General features: G+C 62.5%; 1 protein-coding gene across 1 annotated transcript in view; it reads right to left on the bottom strand.

The window, feature by feature from the left end:
• The window catches only part of Celsr1 (cadherin EGF LAG seven-pass G-type receptor 1), a 116493-nt gene that overhangs the window by 14507 nt on the left and 83427 nt on the right, over positions 1-18559 (bottom strand). The window contains exons 10-22 of the mRNA XM_076855446.2: positions 15331-15516; positions 14164-14277; positions 13497-13671; positions 13008-13149; positions 10968-11088; positions 9614-9797; positions 9289-9390; positions 8597-8691; positions 7582-7791; positions 6460-6643; positions 5091-5234; positions 3403-3604; positions 2410-2577 (exon numbers count right to left, since the gene is read on the bottom strand). Coding sequence (XP_076711561.2) covers positions 2410-2577; positions 3403-3604; positions 5091-5234; positions 6460-6643; positions 7582-7791; positions 8597-8691; positions 9289-9390; positions 9614-9797; positions 10968-11088; positions 13008-13149; positions 13497-13671; positions 14164-14277; positions 15331-15516 — 2027 coding nt within the window. The remainder of the gene's footprint in view (positions 1-2409; positions 2578-3402; positions 3605-5090; positions 5235-6459; positions 6644-7581; positions 7792-8596; positions 8692-9288; positions 9391-9613; positions 9798-10967; positions 11089-13007; positions 13150-13496; positions 13672-14163; positions 14278-15330; positions 15517-18559) is intronic.

Here is an 18559-nt window from a genome sequence, read left to right on the forward strand (position 1 = left end):
GAAAGACGGCCTCAGAGCCAGTCTCCTGTGAGCAGGGGCAAAGGCGCAGCCCCGCGTCTCCCCAGCACGCGGGGCTTCTCCTGGCTCCTGTGGGTGCTCATGCACACAGGGTGCCTGACAGCCTCCTAAACCTGCTGTGGGGGTGGGGCGCCGAGCTGGCCAAAGGCCAGGGACCCCCGGGGAAGGTGCCACAGCTGGGGTGCCTGGGCCTGGCCTGAGTCCCATCGCCTGTGGGCTCAGAACTCGTCCTCTAGGCTCAGCCACAGAGGCCTGGGCACTGGTGTCGGTCGGCACCTCTGAAGTCCCCAGCGGGCAGCCCGCCTCTGCCTCAGGCCCCTGGGGAGACCCTGAGTGCCTGGCTGTGAGTCTGCATCTGAGTCTCCTGGTGTGTCTGCGTGTGTGTCTGCGTGTGTGTGCATGTGTCTGCATGTGTGTCTGCGTGTGTGTCTGCGTGTGTGTACATGTGTCTGCATGTGTGTCTGAGTGTGTGTCTCTGTGTGTGTCTGTGTGTGTGTGCATGTGTCTGCATGTGTGTCTGAGTGTGTGTCTCTGTGTGTGCATGTGTCTGCATGTGTGTCTGAGTGTCTGTGTGTGTGCATGTGTCTGCATGTGTGTCTCTGTGTCTGTGTGTGTGCATGTGTCTGCATGTGTGCCTCCGTGTGTGTCTGCGTGTGTGTCTGTGTGTGTGCATGTGTCTGCATGTGTGTCTGAGTGTGTGTCTGTGTGTGTGTGCATGTGTCTGCATGTGTGTCTGAGTGTGTGTCTGTGTGTGTGTGCATGTGTCTGCATGTGTGTCTGAGTGTGTGTCTCCGTGTGTGTCTGAGTGTGTGTCTACATGTGAGTCTGTGTGTGTCTGCATGTCTGTGTGACTCTGCATGTGTGTCTCTGTGTGTCTGCATGTGTGTGCACGTGTCTGCATGTGTGTCTCCGTGTGTGTCTGCGTGTGTCTGAGTGTGTGTCTCCGTATGTGTCTGAGTGTGTGTCTGCATGTGAGTCTGTGTGTGTCTGCGTGTCTCCGTGTGACTCTGCATGTGTGTCTCCATGTGAGTCTGCATGTGTGTCTCTGTGTGTCTGCGTGTGTGTCTGAGTGTGTGTCTGCATGTGTGTCTCCGTGTGTGTCTGCGTGTGTGTCTGCGTGTCTGCATGTGTGTGCACGTGTCTGCATGTGTGTCTCCATGTGTGTCTGCATGTGTGTCTGCGTGTGTGTCTGCGTGTGTGTGCACGTGTCTGCATGTGTGTCTGAGTGTGTGTCTGCATGTCTGCGTGTGTCTCTGTGTGACTCTGCATGTGTGTCTCCATGTGAGTCTGCATGTGTGTCTCTGCATGTCTGCCTGTGTGTGTGTCTGAGTGTGTGTCTGCGTGTGTGTCTGCGTGTGTCTGAGTGTGTGTCTGAGTGTGTGTCTCCGTGTATGTCTGAGTGTGTGTCTGCATGTGAGTCTGTGTGTGTCTGCGTGTCTCTGTGTGACTCTGCATGTGTGTCTCCATGTGAGTCTGCATGTGTGTCTCTGTGTGTCTGCATGTGTGTCTGCGTGTGTGTCTGCATGTCTGCGTGTGTCTCTGTGTGACTCTGCATGTGTGTCTCCATGTGAGTCTGCATGTGTGTCTCTGCATGTCTGCCTGTGTGTGTGTCTGAGTGTGTGTCTGCGTGTGTGTCTGCGTGTGTCTGAGTGTGTGTCTGAGTGTGTGTCTCCGTGTATGTCTGAGTGTGTGTCTGCATGTGAGTCTGTGTGTGTCTGCGTGTCTCTGTGTGACTCTGCATGTGTGTCTCCATGTGAGTCTGCATGTGTGTCTCTGTGTGTCTGCATGTGTGTCTGCGTGTGTGTCTGCGTGTGTGTCTGCGTGTGTGTGCACGTGTCTGCATGTGTGTCTCCGTGTGTGTCTGCGTGTGTGTCTCTGTGTGTGCACATGTCTGCATGTGTGTCTGAGTGTGTGTCTGAGTGTGTGTCTGCGTGTCTGCGTGTGTCTGCGTGTGTCTCTGTGTGACTCTGCATGTGTGTCTCCATGTGAGTCTGCATGTGTGTCTCTGCGTGTCTGCGTGTGTGTCTGAGTGTGTGTCTGCGTGTGTCTGAGTGTGTGTCTCCGTGTGTGTCTGCATGTGAGTCTGCATGTGAGTCTGTGTGTGTCTGTGTGTCTCTGTGTGACTCTGCATGTGTGTCTCCATGTGAGTCTGCATGTGTGTCTCTGCGTGTCTGCGTGTGTGTGCACGTGTCTGCATGTGTGTCTCCGTGTGTGTCTGCGTGTGTGTCTGCGTGTGTCTACGTGAGGAGGCTCCGACACCCACGCAGGCAGCATGGGGGGAGGAGCTCCCGGCCACCAAGGCCAGAAGACGGTCCAGGAGTCCTGCCTTGGCTGGGCCTCGGGGTGTCTGCAGCAGGAGGCGGCTGTCCCCGGCCCTGGAGTGGCACTTACTCCAGAGAGTGGTTCCAGAACACGCAGACGGGCTTGGTTCGCTCCTCCGTCTCCAACAGGGCGAACTGCACCAGGACTGGCCTCTCCAGGGGGCGGGACAGCGGGGCCCCCTCACTGTGAAGCATGACGCTCACCACCGGCGTGTTGATGACCGGCCGGTTGGGCAGCCTGTGGCAGAAGAGCGAGACCAGGGGACAACAGTGAGGAGGCCACATCCCTTTAAAAGAGTGTGAATCCCAGGGGACACGGGTCAGACGAGCAAGGAGTCATGGTCCCTGGGCACACACGGTGGCCCTCTTCTCAGGCACAGGAGACACGTCACCTCCGGGACACACGGGGGCTTCAGAAATTGACAAACGAACAGAAGATTCATGTACAAAGATGTCAACGGCCCAGCTGGAGCAAGGGAGGGCCAGGAGCCCAGGGCAGGCCCTGGTCAGGTGACTAAGCCCACGGCACCTCCTCATCCAGTCACCAGGGGATGTGCCTATGAGGTCCACAGAACCAGGGGGTATCTGGGAAATGACCTTGAGGTCGGAAAGTATGACCTTGGTGGGCACCTTAGTCAGACTGGAGGCCCCTGAGATGGAAGACACATTGTGAGGCTAGTGCTGGCCAAGTGACCCTTGGTGCTAATGGCAGGGGGCAGTGAGCAGAGGCTCCTACGCCACAGCCCCTGTGAGGGGTGGGGCAGGGCAGCCCCTCGGAGGCACAAAGTGGGGTGCACTCTGAGGCACATCTGGGCACAAGGGCCAGGACAAGCCAAGGTGAAGTTCATAGTGTCCCAGCATGCAGTGCCCATCTGGCTGGCCCACACCTCTGTGCGAGGGACACCACGGGGAGTGGCCCGGTCTTTGGCGAGGTCATGGTGCAGTCCTGTTATGATGACAAAGGTGATCAGGATTCGGACTTGTGGACCCTGGGGGAGCAGGCCCGCCCCAAGCCCGGGACCCCGGGGGAAGAGCCCGCCCCAGCCCCAATCCCTGGCCTCACCGGAGGCTGCGGCGGTCAGGGTCGTAGTGCTCAGGCAGGAGCTGGCCCAAGGTCCGGTAAATGATGACCAGGGCGACAGCAAACTGGCTGGGATCCTCCGGGTGTCTCCGTCGCCTGCTGACGTGGCCCTCCCTCTCAGTCCCAGGCCCCGGTGGCATCGATGGCAGCGTGGCCCTCCAGGCTGGCCTCACGGCGGGGCCTTCTGCAACGTGAGCATGAAGCTGAGGCCATGCACCTGTGTCCCCACCATGTCCTTCCACCTCTGCAAGTGCTCCTGCACACTGACCGCAGTCCCGGGAGAGAGCCCGGTGCTCCTCGGAAAGCAGACACAGGGTCCCTGTGTGGCCAGCAAGTCTATTTGGGGGTTTATTTATTTATTTATTTTTATGTGGTGCTGAGGATCCAACCCGGGGCCTCACCCGTGCTAGGCGAGCGCTCTGCCCCTGAGCCCCAGCCCAGCCTGGCTGTTTTGTTTTGTTTTTGTTTTGGTACCAGGGATTGAACCGAGGGGCACTTAACCACGGAGCCACACCCCCAGCCCATTTTACATCTCAGTTTGAGGCAGGGTCTCACTGAGTTGCTTAGGGCCTCGCTGAGTAGAACCTGCGATCCTCCTGCCTCAGCCTCCCTAGGGGCTGGGATTGCAGGTGTGCCTCCCCACGCCCAGCTGAAACAGGGTCTTGAAGAGAGATGTTCACCCACGTTCAGAGCAGCAGAATTCACAAGAGCCCCCAAAGGAAGCCAGAGTCCACCGTATAATGTGGGTCATATCATGTGGTCCATTCAGATGAGCATACACGCAGCCTTAAAAAGGACAGGCACCCTGACACCTGCCACATGTGACGTGGACAGACCTCAAGGACAGTGTGCTCAGTGAGGCACGCCTGCTGCAGAGTGGCAACTGCACGGCCACCTGGGTGAGGGCCTGGAGGGTCAGGTTCATACAGCCACATGGTCACAGGTCCGGAGAGGGGCGGGGAGTCGCCGTTTGGAGGGATCTTCAGATTTGCCAGGTGAAAAGAGCCCGAGCTGGGGTCCAGAACCTGACCCACTGGAACCCCCGACCCGCACACTGGAAGCGGAAAGGCGTGCCGCGGGCCGGGCCCACCTGGTGACCCCAGCGACTCCGGAGGCCGAGGAGGGAGCATGGCCAGCTCGAGGCCGGCCTGGCAACTTAGCGAGACCCTGTCTCAGGAGGGAAAGCAGGAGGTCTGGGGAGCGGCTCAGCGGCAGAGCGCCCTGGGTTCCCCCTCAGAGTCCCCCCCAAGCCCCGACTTCCACGTGAGGCACGCTGCACCGCAGAGGCCAAAGAGCAACAGAAGTCGTGTGATGGTCAGCTGATGTCCGTCCCCCACCTGCTCCTTGTCCCCACCCAGGGCCACACGAGGGAGCCTCGGGAGGACACGGACATGTGCCTGTGTGGGTTCCGTGCCCCAGGCTTTATGTCAGGCCTGTGTGGGCGTCCAGCTGCACGTGAGGCAGGCATGCAAGAGGCCTCCTGCCAGCGGCATTGGGTAGCAGCAGGGGACGAGGGAACCAAGCTTGGCAGAGCACGGCTACCTGGCCCCTGCACGTGACCTAGGTCCCGTGAGAAGGGAGCACAGCTGCCCCTGGGGCTGACGGCAGTGAGTGGCCGCCGCCCTGGATGGTCAGTGGGGACAGTAGGAATGCCCAGGCTGCAGTTTCACCTTTTCTCTCGGGAGGTTTGAAGACGTCGGCTGGGAAGGACACCGAGGACTCCAGCTCCCTGGGGAACTCATCCTGAATGTCCTCGAGCCGCGGCACCCGGGCACCCGTGAAGTTGAACTTGTCGAAGACGTCAACTGCAAGAACTGGGGACAGTTGCCTCACTCACACACAACGCCAGGGCCTTCCTGAACCTGCCTTCAGCGTGCCCCCGACCGTCCTGCCCACAGTGACCGGCGCCTTCAGAAGAGCCCCGTTGTGCCTCCCTGCCTCCGTTCAGCCTGCTGAGCTGGCAGCAGAGCATCTGAGGTGACATGAGAAGGGGGAGACGATGCCACTCGAGGTGGCACCCAGCCCCGTCTCACACACCTCTGGGTGGGCAAGCCGGCCGTGCTGGCCGAGCAGTGCAGCCCCCAGCCCCACACGCAGATCCCGCCACTCCCTGCAGCCCTCCAGGCGGCAGACAGGCCACAGGACAGAGACGGGACTGGAACCCTGACCCCGAGGGAGCCTGGGCTGGCATCGCCCGAGCCTCTCTGCCTGAAGGCGGCCTGCAGGGCCCTGGTGAGCTCGAGGCCGTCCGACTGTCCCTCTGGTGGGCCGGTGACACCGCTCTGCACGCATGGGCCTCCCAAGCGATCCCATCCAAGCCAACACTCCCCACAAGGGCAGTGTCCCTCTGGCTACCTGCAGGAGCAAGGGCCAGGCTGGGCAGGCACACTGGGCCTCGGGAGGGGAGAGCCCGGAACATGCCCAGGGGACAGCCTGTGGCTGGCAGGGCTCTGCGGGGTCAGACGTGCTGCAGGCCTACACAGGGTGGGCCTGCGCTGTCCAGGGTGGGGACCAGCTGTCCCACCCTGCAGCTCTCTCTGCCTGAAAACCACCCTGTGAAACCCCAGCCCCAGGTCGCATGTCCCCATGCTCAGGGTGCTGTGGCCACGAGGTGCTGGTCCTGAGACGGCTTGGCTTTGGCCAGCCTGTGCCCCGGCCTCTGCCCTGAGACTGCCCATCTGCGCCAAGTCTGGAGGGCTCTGCTGCCCAGGCAGGGTGCACTGCAGGGAGCCCCGGCACCCACGCCTTCCCGCAGGCTCACACCTGGACCCAAAGACCACAGGGCAGCACCTCCACCCGTCGGCCCCCGTGCTGGCCCAGCCTCTGGAGCACCGTGTATTTCTGCAGATCGTCCAAAGGCCCTTGACCATGGGCAACTTCTCCCACTGACCACTGGGAGATGGAAGCCAGGGTCACTGGCTCTCTCTTCTAGAGAGGCCGGGCTGGGCGGTGACCCACGGCCTCGCCCCAGGACTCGGCTCCGAGGACACCTGGGCATCCTGGGGCCCACCCTCGGGGGTGCTGCTCTGCAGCCCTTACTCATGTTGGCGGTGACGATGACAAAGGGCCGCAGGTAGGTCCTCCTCAGATTGCGGGCCACGTTGCTGAAGTAGGCTTCGAAGTGCTGCAGCAGCCGCGCGGCGCCACCCTCTGCCCGCTGGATCTGCTCCCATGCAGCCCTGGTGGCCGGGGCCAGGAGGGCACTGCCCGTGTGAACAACATCCTGGCCACACAGACACCATGCTCAGTCTCGCTACGGAGTCCGGCCGTGCGACTAAAAGGCCATCGGCACCAGGCCAGTGTTGGGGAGGTGGCCTTAGAGACCAGAGGTCATCAGGAGGCGCCATACCAGGACTCCACCATGTGCCCTGAGATGCTGACGGGGGAGACGTGCTGGGACCCCTGGACCCCCGGGGAGGGCAGGCAGCAGGACCCCCAGGCTCGGCTGAGCAGGAGCGTGACGGGCCCTCAGATGTGTGGCCAGGGCTCAGCCCAGGACAGGAGCCAGGAAGGAATAAAACATGAAGAAAAGCTCCTCTAGCCCAAGTCCCCAGGCCTGGCTCCAATCACCGCGAGGGGCCTCGCTGGGCCCCTAGTGCTGTGCACGGCTGGGGGTGGGGTAGACAGGCCCCTGGGGGCACAGGACGGGGCCTGGAGAGGAGCCAGGGGCAGCTTGGAACACTCCAGAGTGGCTCACAAGCACGGGGACAGAGGGGCACCTCCATGGTCACCCCAGCGGACACGGGGCGGGAGGGGCTCTGCAGGAGGTGCCCGAGCCCCTCGCTGGGGCCCACCGCCTGCCAGCCACACCCCTGGGCCAGCCCCAGCTCTCTGTGCCTCATTCCCTAACCTGGCGAGTGTGTGGGCGACGAGCCACGCGTTCGGCTGTGGGGGAGGAAGGCAGGGTCAGCTGCACCAGCCGGTGGAAGGCTGGTGCCCTGGGTGCCCCCGACTGCCAGCGACAGGGGCCGTCACCACCGGGGCTGGGCCTGCCCTGCGCTGCCCATCTGCTGCCAGCAGGGCATTGGCTCGGCCAGCCCCTGCGCCCGCCTCACGCCTGGGAAGCCGAGTGCTGCCTTGAGGTGCCTGGGGCTGCCGGCTGCCCAGCACCGCCCCACCTCACGGCCCACCCCAGCTGGGCTCCCCGAGCGCCTCCTCTACCTCATGGAAGTTGGCCTCCCGCGTGGCCGCCAGCTCAAAGCCCTGCTTCTGGCTCTCGTGCTGCAGGACGCGGGCCAGCAGCTGGTAGGCCGTGCGCACGTCGTTGCCGAAGAGCGGGCCTCCGAGCCGCGTGGCGTTGCGCAGCGCCTTCACCAGCCGCAGGGACCCCGCGCCGTCCAGCCGTGACTCGTTGTGGCTGAGCTTCTCGTTCTGGAAGGACAGAGACCAGGACATCTCAACGGACACCTGCCAGGCCCTTCCTGCTATTTGGGCGTCCACCACCTTCCATGGAAGCTTCCTGGTCAGAAAGGAACCCACAGACCAAGGCCAGGAAAGTCGTCCACCTGAGGACCGTGGCGTGGGAAGGAGGTGTCTGCAGGGCTCGGAAGGGACGCCCCAAGATGGAGCAGAGCAACAAAGCACAGCGAGGAACAGAAAGATCCGAGCACACAGCGGGCGGGGACTCGCGCTCCGGAACCCAGGACGCCGAGCTGGGCCCTGAAGGCCCAAGAGAAGGGCTTGCCTGTGCCCAGCTCGCCAGCCACCCGACACGCTATGCCAGGGAGGCTGCTCGGCATCTGGCCCCTGGCCTGCAGCACCAGCCCCAGCGATCCAGGGGCCTCTGTGCCCTCGCCCCACCTGGGGCTCGCCACACACACACACACACACACACACGCACACACATGCACACAGTGCACACACACAGTGCACACACACGCACACACACGCACATGCACACAGTGGACACACACAGTGCACACACACACAGTGCACACACATGCACACACACACATGCACACAGTGGACACACAGTGCACACACACGCACACACACGCACATGCACACAGTGGACACACACACAGTGGACACACACATGCACATGCACACAGTGCACACACACAGTGCACACACACGCACACACACACATGCACATGCACACAGTGCACACACACAGTGCACACACACGCACACACACGCACACGGTGCACACATGTGCCCTGAGGCTCGGGCCTACCGTGACTTTGAGGTCCACGAAGGAGCCCGTGGTGCAGTTGAAGAGCTCGGGGGGCAGCCAGCCCTTCTCCCCACTGCAGTGTCGAACCGCGTTTCCTAGGCAATGGGAACATGCCGTGTGCACCTCCTGCCCGTCAATGCCCGTTTAATGCCCATGCCGGAATACGGCGAAGGGTCCCAGGGCAGCCCAGGCCTGGCAGCTCCATGGCCATGAGCCGACACAAACTCCCTTCCTTCAGCCTGGGCCCCGTGCATGACCTCTCGGGCTGACACCAGGCCCTTTGGCTGCCCAGCACATCCATGAAAAGCCAGGAAAGCCACATGCCAGGGCCAGCGGTCACCACACACACCTCGCCGAATTCCCGGGAGCCCTGAGGTGTGGACACCCCCATTACCCCACTGCACAAAGAGAAGCCACCACGTGAACTGTGAGTGTGGCAAAGCCATGAGGGCATCCAGGCTGGGCAGACAGGTGTCACGCAGTGTGTCGCCTGCAGTTTCACCAGGCCCAACACGTGTCATGGCACGTGGCTCACCCTGGAGGGAAACATCACTGTTCCTCCCAAACGCTTTGCCTTGAGACATTTTTAAACGTGGAACATTCCGCAAATTCTGATGCGTGGGTCAATTTCCCCCAAAAAGGCCTACTGTCTAATCTCCCACCCTGTGAATGCCACGGGCCACAGGACTTACCCACAGATCCCTTGGGGCACGGCACAGCAGCCGGCTGCCCAAACTTGGTCTGCGGCCACCAGATGCCAGCCTCGAATGCTCTGGGACATCCATTGTAGATGACTGGGGTGCAGAGAAAGCAGCCCTCAGCGGCAGGACCAGGACTCACTCTCCCAGGGCCACACCCCTCACACCTTCCCGCCCTGTGGCCCTGACCCTTGCCCCTTCTGAAGGTCAGGTTTCTAGAAGGTCAGGAGTGTCAGGGGCCCCTAAGTCCAGGGGCGTGCAGGCCACCCTGTAGCCTGTCCCTGTGTGTGACCAGAAGAGGGTCAGGGGGCAATCGGACCTTCGCAGCCAAGTGATGTGACCTCAGCGAAAGGGTTGTCACAGCGGTTGCACTGGCGGCCGATGACGCCGGGCTTGCAGGCACACTGCCCTGTGTCCATGTCGCACGCGCGGCTGTGGGAGCCGTGGGGGAAGCAGTCGCAGGGCAGGCAGGCCTCCTGGGCTGGGGGCTTGTAGTAATTCTCCTGCAAAAGCCGGAAGCAGCACGGGGGACCTCAGAGGCTGGCGAAAGGCCAGCCTCCGGGAGGACGTCTCCTGAGCCACGCCAAGGTCCACCTCGCTGTGCACGAGCTGTGGCCACCAACTTCTGGGCTCCTCTCACTGCCTCCGCCCATGTCCAGGGTGGCTCCCTGGGGCCCTCAGTGCCAGGCCCAGGGGTGTTCTCCCAGAAGCACCTCCCGTACTCCCCTTCTGATCCGTGCCACGGGCACCTTCCACTTGCTCTGAAAAGAATCAGAGACTCGCGGAGATGACCGCGAGAGGACGGCACTCAGTTCTATTTTTAGATGATTGTGACACATTCGGGGCCATCCACATGCACACTGTGGGGCAGGCCAGGGATGGTCAAGAGTGTGTCTTGAGCTCACAGGCCTGGGCTCACGTCCACTCTGCTGTCTACTGGCCACTCGGCCCTGGGCTGGCCACCTGGGCTCCCCTCTAGAAAATGGTGTGGGCTGTGGACTTGAGCCATGTCCAGGGGGATGCAGCCATCCTGACGGAGGAATTCCAACACCTGGGAAGCTGTGAGCAGGACGGTAGGGCGCTGGTCACACGAGGCAGGCCTGGGGCAGGGGGCTGCCGTGACCCGTTGAACTCTTTCTTGCAGTACTACTTTTTGTTTTTGAATAGTTTTTAGTTGTCGATGGACCTTCATTTATTTATTTATATGTGGTGCTGAGAATCGAACCCAGGGCCTCGCACACACCAGGTAAGGGCTCCGACACTGAGCCACACCCCAGGGATGTGCTCCGCCACCGAGCCACAGCCCAGCCCTTGATACGTTCAGAGCTTCGCCGTCGGCGAGCCGGGAGCATGGGCCCGGTGGAGGACGTGGCCACCTAGGAGGCCCGGTGGTGCTGCAGGCGAACCAGCCTTCACAAGAATATGGGCTGCTGCGCCAACCCAGTGAGGGGCTGCAGGGCTGGCCAGGGCCCCGGTGCCCAGGGCAGGGTCCCTGTGAGGAGCAGCCCAGGTAGCCCCAGGTCGGGGCCACAGCAGGCACCTAAGCGCTGACACAGGAGCACGTGTGAGAAGAGACATGGGGATGGGCAGGCAGGCGCGTGCGGACAGACATGAGAGGGTGTGGAGGTACGTGTGCGGGGCTCAGGCCCAGGAGGGCAGCCCGCGGGCCTCACCTTGCACTGGCACTGGCCGTTGGTCTTGTTGCAGTCGGGGTCGAAGCCCTGGCTGACAGCACAGTGGCAGGGGCCACAGACGGGGTTCCCCCACCAGCCTCTGGGGCACGGGAGGGCAATTCTGTTAGGAAAAGACGGTGGCAGACGGAAGGGTCACCGAGCGGAGCCTCCTGCAGTGAGGAGACGGTGGCGACCCTCCCCGCCGCCTCCCTCCCCCTCCACGTGGCCTCAGTTTCCCCTCCATGGGCTCAGCCCCGCCCTCCAGACCCCTGGGACCCTGTGCCCTACTCCCGGGCACCAGGGTCCACCCAGGAAGGTTCCACCGTGAGACGTTATCTTAAGATCACTTCCCTCCTCACCCTTCTCCACCTTGAAGACACACCGGGCACCAGGACTCCGCCACACCAGCATGGCGGGCACACCTGTCTGTGCCTCTCTGGGCTCTGCGTGGCTGCAGCCCCCTCAGGCACACTGAGCCCAGCTGCCCTGGCAACCTTCGCCCAGGAACCGCAGTGTCCACCAGCACAACAGATTCTGCAGCATCTTTCGTCCCCCAGGCCCCCGTGTTGAACATGGCCACTGTGCCCACGATGCTCTGGGCAGCCTTGCCCCACGTGACGTGGCCCTCACGTCAGCAGTGAGCAGCCACGTGCCGGGTTTGGGGCACCGCTCCCGCCTCCCTGAGGAGGACTGGGGGTGCGCAACGTCCCAGTGCCAAGGCCAGGTCTGAGTCACTGCCACCTGTGCTCTGCCCACCCTACCTGTTCCCAAGGTGGACCACACCTAGCCTCTCCTGCGGACCCACCTGCCTACAGACGCCTGCCCCAGGAGTGCCCTTCCCGCTCCTCCAGCCGACCAGCGACCTGCTGTGCCCCCTGGCACACCCGGCAACCAGTGCTAAGTGCCGACTACACACCTACCTGAGGCAGGAACATGACCGGCCGGTGCCCCTGAGCCCTGGGGGACCTGTCTGGTGGACTGCACTTGCAGGGTGCAGAGCCCAGAGCCCTGGTGGACCTCCGTCCCTCTACCCCTCTGCAGACACGCCAGGCCCCAGTGCTGGCCGCTGGGGGCTCCCCTGCCCCAGTTCCCCCGCCCAGACTGCATCCCTGGGGGCAGCCAGGACGCCCTCCCACCCCAGCCCTGGCCCTGCCATCCCTGCAGGGGCTCCACAGTGGCCTTCTGTTCCTGCCTCGCAGGACTTCCTCCCTGTGTCTCTGCCCCCAGCTCAGGACAGCACATGCCCGGCTCTGCCCAGGACCTGCTGGGCTCCTCAGGCCAGCCTCCTCCCACCAGTCCTTCTCGGCAGCCTTCCCAGGGACTCTGCCCTCGGCCCCGCTGCTCGCCCTTCCCTGCGCTCAGGGCCTCTCCTGCAAGCTCTCCTTGGTGAGGTGCCATGACACCCAGCACGCTGCGGGGCGCGTCTTCCCGTGAGGTCACAAGCCCAAGGGCACAGGTTCCCAGCCAGGGACCACAGCACGTGCCGGGCTTGGGCACACCAAGAGCAGGGCAAGTGTGCCCACACTCAGCTGGGCTGCACCCGTGTGGCTCCTCACCCGAGGCCGTCTGCAGAGGGCATGAGCCAGGGGGCCAGAGTCCTGGTGCGTGAAGAACCACGCGGCTCCAGCTGGGAAGGTGTCGACCTGTGTGACCGCACACCTGTGCTCTGCCAGCCACACACTGTGCACACGGCACCCCAGAAGCCCAGGGCGGGTGCAGCTCCCACCCTGGGTACCCTCCACCCCAGGACTTCCACACACATCGAAGGCGACTTTCCACAGAGAGCCGTCCACGGTCACATCCGTCTCCCTGCATCTCTCAGGACCCTTTCCCGTGCGCGTGGCAGGGCTTCCACGGCTGTGACCTGCGCCACCTGCCTCCAGGGGGAACATGCTCAAACGGCTTCATGCCGGGCGCCCAATCTACGCGCCCTTACTTCACGTGAAGTTTGGGGAAAGACGGCGTCCTGTCACCCCAACAGGAGGATGAGGGGAGGGCGGGGGACCCTGAAGGGGACGAGGCCCGGCGGGCCCTTCTTACTTGTTCTCGCAGTACTGCCCGTAGTGGCCGGGCCCACACTCGCACGCGTAGCCCCGCGGGGAGCTGGGGGAGTGCACGCAGGCCGCCAGGTGCTCGCAGGGGTTCAGGTGGCAGACGTCCACACACTTCCTTCCAAAGTACCCTGCGGGCGGCGGCATGACCTCCAGTGAAGACAGCCCCTGGGGCCTCCCCGTGACACTTCCTGCCTCCAGCTCCCACCACCCAGGGGTGACAGGTGCAGCTGAGAGGACAAGTGGGTGCCCCCGAACTCGGAGGAACACCTGCACTTCTACGAATTCCTTCCTGACTCTCGTCCCGGGCCAGGGACCTAGGTGGTGCGTTCCCCGCACCCCGACCAGAGGGGCTCGGGGCTGGTCCTAGGAAGGCAGGCCACGCCTCCAGCCAGGGCGCCCACACCTGCAGGGTCACTCGGTGTCACCAGCCCAGGTGCCCGGTCCCCACCGGCGGGCTCTGGAACGCGGTGCCCACCTCTGTCACAGACGCAGGAGTAGCCGTCCCAGGTGTCGTGGCAGTGGCTGTGCACAGGGCAGGGGCTCGAGGCGCAGGGGTTCTCCACGTCGCAGCCGTCCTTCACCCTGACCTTGAGGGCGTCTTTCATGTTCAGGGTGGCGACGTTGGTGGCCGTCTCCCCCATCCTCACTCCCTGTGTTCATAAAGGGGTCACTGGAGCCAGCCCCGGGCGTCGGGGCTGGAGGAGCATCGAAGGAAGGGCAGCTGAGGGAAGCCCAGCTGCTGCCCGTCCTGGGGGGACCAGGCGCTCAGAGACCGGCGGGGCGGATCCCTTGGGCAGCAGCTAAGGAAGGAGAGGTCAGGTTTTGTTGCAGGCGGGCGCCAGCCACCTAGGAGCAGCTGCCGTGGCTGCAGCCACCCAGGTCAAGAAAGCCCGGCGGCCGTCGGGGTGGACGGGGCAGCTGCACCAGGCGGGGGCAGAGGTCAGGGGCCGAAGGTGCAGCAGCAGGCCTGGTCGGCTTGGGGCCAGGGGCTGCAGGGCCAGCACTGAGGGGGACGTGGGGCAGGGTGAAGGCGTTCCCAGGCTAGACGCCTACTGGACAAGTCCCTGGTCTCTGAAAACCAACCAGCTGCTGCGCAGGCCGCCCTGAGCCACCGGGGAAAGGTGGGCTCCGGCACCCCGTACCTGCATACAGCCCCGGAAACCGCGGCGCACAGAGACTTTGTCCTCAGACACACCCCCAACGACAACGCTCCTCATCTTCAACCCAGGAAGCTGGTTCCCGATCTGCACCATGTTCTGCGCAGAGAGTAAGGAGGCGCTCTGGGAGCTGTGCCCTCCATCCTGTATGGTGCCCTGTGTGTTGAGGGCCACGTCCTCCACCCTACACCCTGCCCTGGGAGGGAGTGCAGGGGGCTGCGTCCTCCACCCTACACAGTGCTGTGTTTGTGGAGTGCTGGGGGCTACGTCCTACGTCCTCCACCCTGCACTGGGCCCCCTGTATGGGGGTGTTGGGAGCTACGTCCTCCACCCTGCACTGAGCCCTCTGTATGGGGGTGCTGGGGGCTACGTCCTCTGTCCTGCACCGGGCCCTGCGCAGGGGCCGTGGAGGTCATGTCCACCAGTCTGGGTACACCTTCCTGCTGGGCTACATTTCAACAAACCCCAGAGCCGGAGGACACCTGGGCCTCCTAAGAGAGGGCGGCTCACCCTCCGCCTTCCTGGGGGAAGCATGGCAGACCTCACGGCTGAGCAGGGCGCGTGAAGGTGGCGAGTGGGGGCCGCGGGCATCCCTCCCACCCCTGTAACAGGCGCTGCACTGAGCAAGCTCCGGGGCAGAAATGAGGCTGGTAGAGCAGGAATATGGTCAGAGCCGTGGGGTCCGGGGAGTCCCAGCCCGTCCTCGGTCCCAGGAGGGCGAGTACCAGGGACACCGCAGCTTGAATTCTCAGAACGTGGAACAGGACGACCGAGATCCAGGGAGAGTCACCAGCCGCTCCCCACAGTGTGGGTGTCCTGTGACGCGTCCCGTGCTACCAGCAGGGACTGTGGAGCCAGCCTCGGGCAGGTGTCCGCCTGGGACAGCACCTCCCCGTGTCCCACGGCCCCTCCAGGACCTGGGCCCATGCTCAGGCTGCAGGGCTCCCGCTGAGGCTCCGACCAGCGTTGCTAAAGGATGGCACCTGCTGGGAGCAGGTGGAAGACCTCCTGGTCCCCAAGCAGGAGTGGCCTGCCAGGGTGCAGCGAGGCCGGTGACCGCCACGTGATGTGGATGTGGGAACCCAGACCCCCTGCACCCTCAGGGAGCCTGAGGAGGGGATCTGTGTCACAGAGGGCTCGGGTGCCCCTCACCTGGTCCATCCCGTAGTCCAAGGTCAGGGCCACCAGGTACTTGATGTCCTTGCCCTCCTTGGCGCTCCTCAGCTCTATCAACAGGTGGTGCCACTCCCCATCGGTCACGCGGAACCTGGACAGCTGCATGGACGCCACGTCGGAGGGGCTGTGGGACACCTCGAGCTGGACGTAGTCGCTCAGGATCTGTGGGGCAGGGGGGCCACGCCCACGGTGGGTGCAAGGGCGGCACCCATAGCACGCTCTGCGGGGCTCAAGGGCACTGGTGGAGTGAACCCGGCAACCAGGCAGTCTCTGTTCACAGAGCGATGTCCACCATGCGTAGTGACCTGCACCGCTGGCCGGGACAGCACCTCGCAGCGACTGGGCTGGGGCTCGCTTGCCCGAATGAAGCACAGGTAATGGGGACCAACCTCCTCCCGAGCACGCAGGACAGAGGGACAAGCAGGGGAGGACTCTGAGGCATCGGAGAGACCAGAGGCACAGAGAGGCACGTGAACAGGACCCGGAGGAAGAGCCGCCCGGGAGAGCTCGGGCCTCTCCTCCAGGTCCCCAGCTGGCTCTGGGAGACGTGGCTGAGCTGAAAAGCTGGGCAGGCTCCCTGGGGGCAGGGGTCAAACTGGAGTTCAGGGCCTGCCAAGGGAAGATGGGTGGGCACCTTCGTCTCAGTTCAGGCCGGGACCCCAAAGGACGTCCAAGACGAGTAAGCCGGAAACAGAGCAAACCCCGCTGTGCCAGCTCCGACCCCGCCCAGGCTGCGGAGCACCATGCCCTCTGGATGCCAGGGTTGGAAACCATCCCATGGTCTGCAACACCCACCCGCACCCCGCCTCTATCTTTGCAATACAAGGTCCAGCACTTCATGAAAAATGACCAAATACGTGAGGAGATAAGAGCGAGCCTGGAACCCGAGAGAGGCACACAAACAGGTCCAGACAACAGGTGGTGAGACCCTGCTGGGGACGGCCCACGACAACCACAGAACGCTGCCAGAGAGACTCGATGACCGCCAGGCCTGCATAACCGGCTATGTCATTTCTCACGAAAAGCCAAACCACCATGTTTAAACAGGGTAGGAAAATCCAGAAAACTCCCGAAGATACTCATAAAGATCATCTCCAGTCACAGGCGGACTAGATTTTAAAACCAACCAACCTTTTAACACACGGCTTTAAAGAGACACACCTGAAATATAAGGATGCAGAAAATGCTGAAAGTCAAAGACAGAAAAAGAGATATAAACACCAACCGAAAGAAAGCAACCGTGTCTGTATTAAACAGACGCAGACCCTGAGATAAAAAACGGACCGTCGTGTGATAACAAAGTCAATCTTCCAGGAAGAAAAAACAATCCTAAACTTGAATGCACCTGATAACATCACCTGAAAATCTATAAAATTGAGAGAACAGAGGAAAAAAATCATAATGATGTAGACTATTTGAACCCCAGTTGGCAAACCTCACCTTGACACATGCAGAACCCTGTGCCTAAGAGCCATGGAGGGCAAGTTCTTTCCCAAGCACACCTGATAGATGTGGTCTGAGAAACAAGCCTCGACGTCTTTCAAAGGTCTGAAATCACACGGCCTCAGCTCTCTGCTGGAAAAGAGGCTACAGACACCCCAGATGATGTGCTGGGAGACGCCTCACGCGTGCCAGCTCAGGAACCCCCACAGGCCTCCAATGAACCCGGGAGGGCAGCGAGAAGGTGGTCTCACCGAGCACAGAAGTAATATGACCGACAACACACTCTGCTCTCCACCGAGAGGCAATTTCAACAATAGAACACTCTGTTCACTCCTGTTCTGGAGAAGTCTCTCTTTCCCTCTCCTTCCCCATCCTTGCTAGCAAAGCTGGGAAGTCAGTAGCCAACAAAATGACTTTGTGTCGGCCAAGGACGTGCTGTCTGCAGAGCCAACCCTGGACAGCTGCTCCCGTGCCAGGCGCCTCTGGATTTTAGAGCAGCCTTCCACAATCGCCAGGTAATCCTACTTCACAATGCAGGACAGCTGGGCACCTGAGCCGTCGCCCAGATGGTGTGGCTGCCGGATGGTGACACTGTGTCTGGTCTGCCCTGAGGAGGGGCAGGGACTCTCAGGCACCCAAACTGCTGTGTGCACAGAGCTCACAGGGCCTGAGGAAGCCCACAGCCACATGCCACCCAGAAACCATCAGGGCAGGTCTGCCGCTGGGTGCTCCCCAGGGCCTGCAGGATCCCCCAGGGCCACCATCCTGCCACCCACAAGGTCCACAGGGAGGCTGGCGGCAGTCCCAGGCCAAACCCCTCAATTTGTGGATGATCTAGAACAGCATAACTGCTCTGCGCACGCGGGGCCTGGGGGCTGTCAGCGCTGTACAGAGCACGTACATTTTTCCTACAGAGACTCCGCTGCCAAGTGACGACTCGCAAGCTCCATTCATCACCTGGCCTGAAAACAGCCAATTTAATTTGTTCCAACAGAGAAACAACCACAGAAAAAATGCCATCCCTGGGCAAACCGCGCTTGCTGGGTTTGGCCCAGAGAGGGCTGCTGAGCAGCCAGGTGGACGAGGAGCCGCAGCTAACAAGGGAAACGCCATGACAGGGCAAGACCCCTGACGCACGTGCGGCACCTCCACCTGGTCCAAGTGGCCGTGCCAGGAATCAGCGGGGTGCACGCGGGCAGGAGAACCACGGAGACCGGCTGTCTGGCTCTGGGCCCTGGCCACCTCCACCGCCCACAAACTGATCCGTCGAGGGGTCCTGCCCTGCTGACCTCTGACAGGGAGCTGGGGGAGGGGATGCTGGGGGAGGGGATGCCGGGCATCCTCACTGTCCCCTGGCCCTCCTTGCAAGCCTGCCACGTGGGAGGGGTCCCAGATGGGTGGCCTGCAGGGCCATGGGAGGGGTCCTGGGCCATCCCAGGGCCCCAGGTGGGAGTGAACCCAGGCCTGCACCACAGTCTGGGCCCTGGTTTGCCCAGTGTGGATGGGAACGTGGCACCCGTGCTTCCCCAGCTCTGCTTCACCGCTGACCACTGGGAAAGGAGAACCAGGGTCCCAGGGCCCAGGAGTTAGAGAGACAAGCCCCAGCTCTGTGAGGACACGCTGGGACAGTGCAGGGCACCAGTGCCAGCTCCAGAGGTACTTCCCAGCCTCAGAGCCGCTGCACCTGGCGCCCATCATCCTGGGATGGCAGTGCCATGTGTCCCAGTGTGGCCAGGTTAAAGCCACAGAAAAGGCTAAGCCA

The sequence above is a fragment of the Callospermophilus lateralis genome, chromosome 4 (genome assembly GCF_048772815.1).
Source record: "Callospermophilus lateralis isolate mCalLat2 chromosome 4, mCalLat2.hap1, whole genome shotgun sequence".
In the NCBI taxonomy this organism is placed as follows: Eukaryota; Metazoa; Chordata; class Mammalia; order Rodentia; family Sciuridae; genus Callospermophilus; species Callospermophilus lateralis.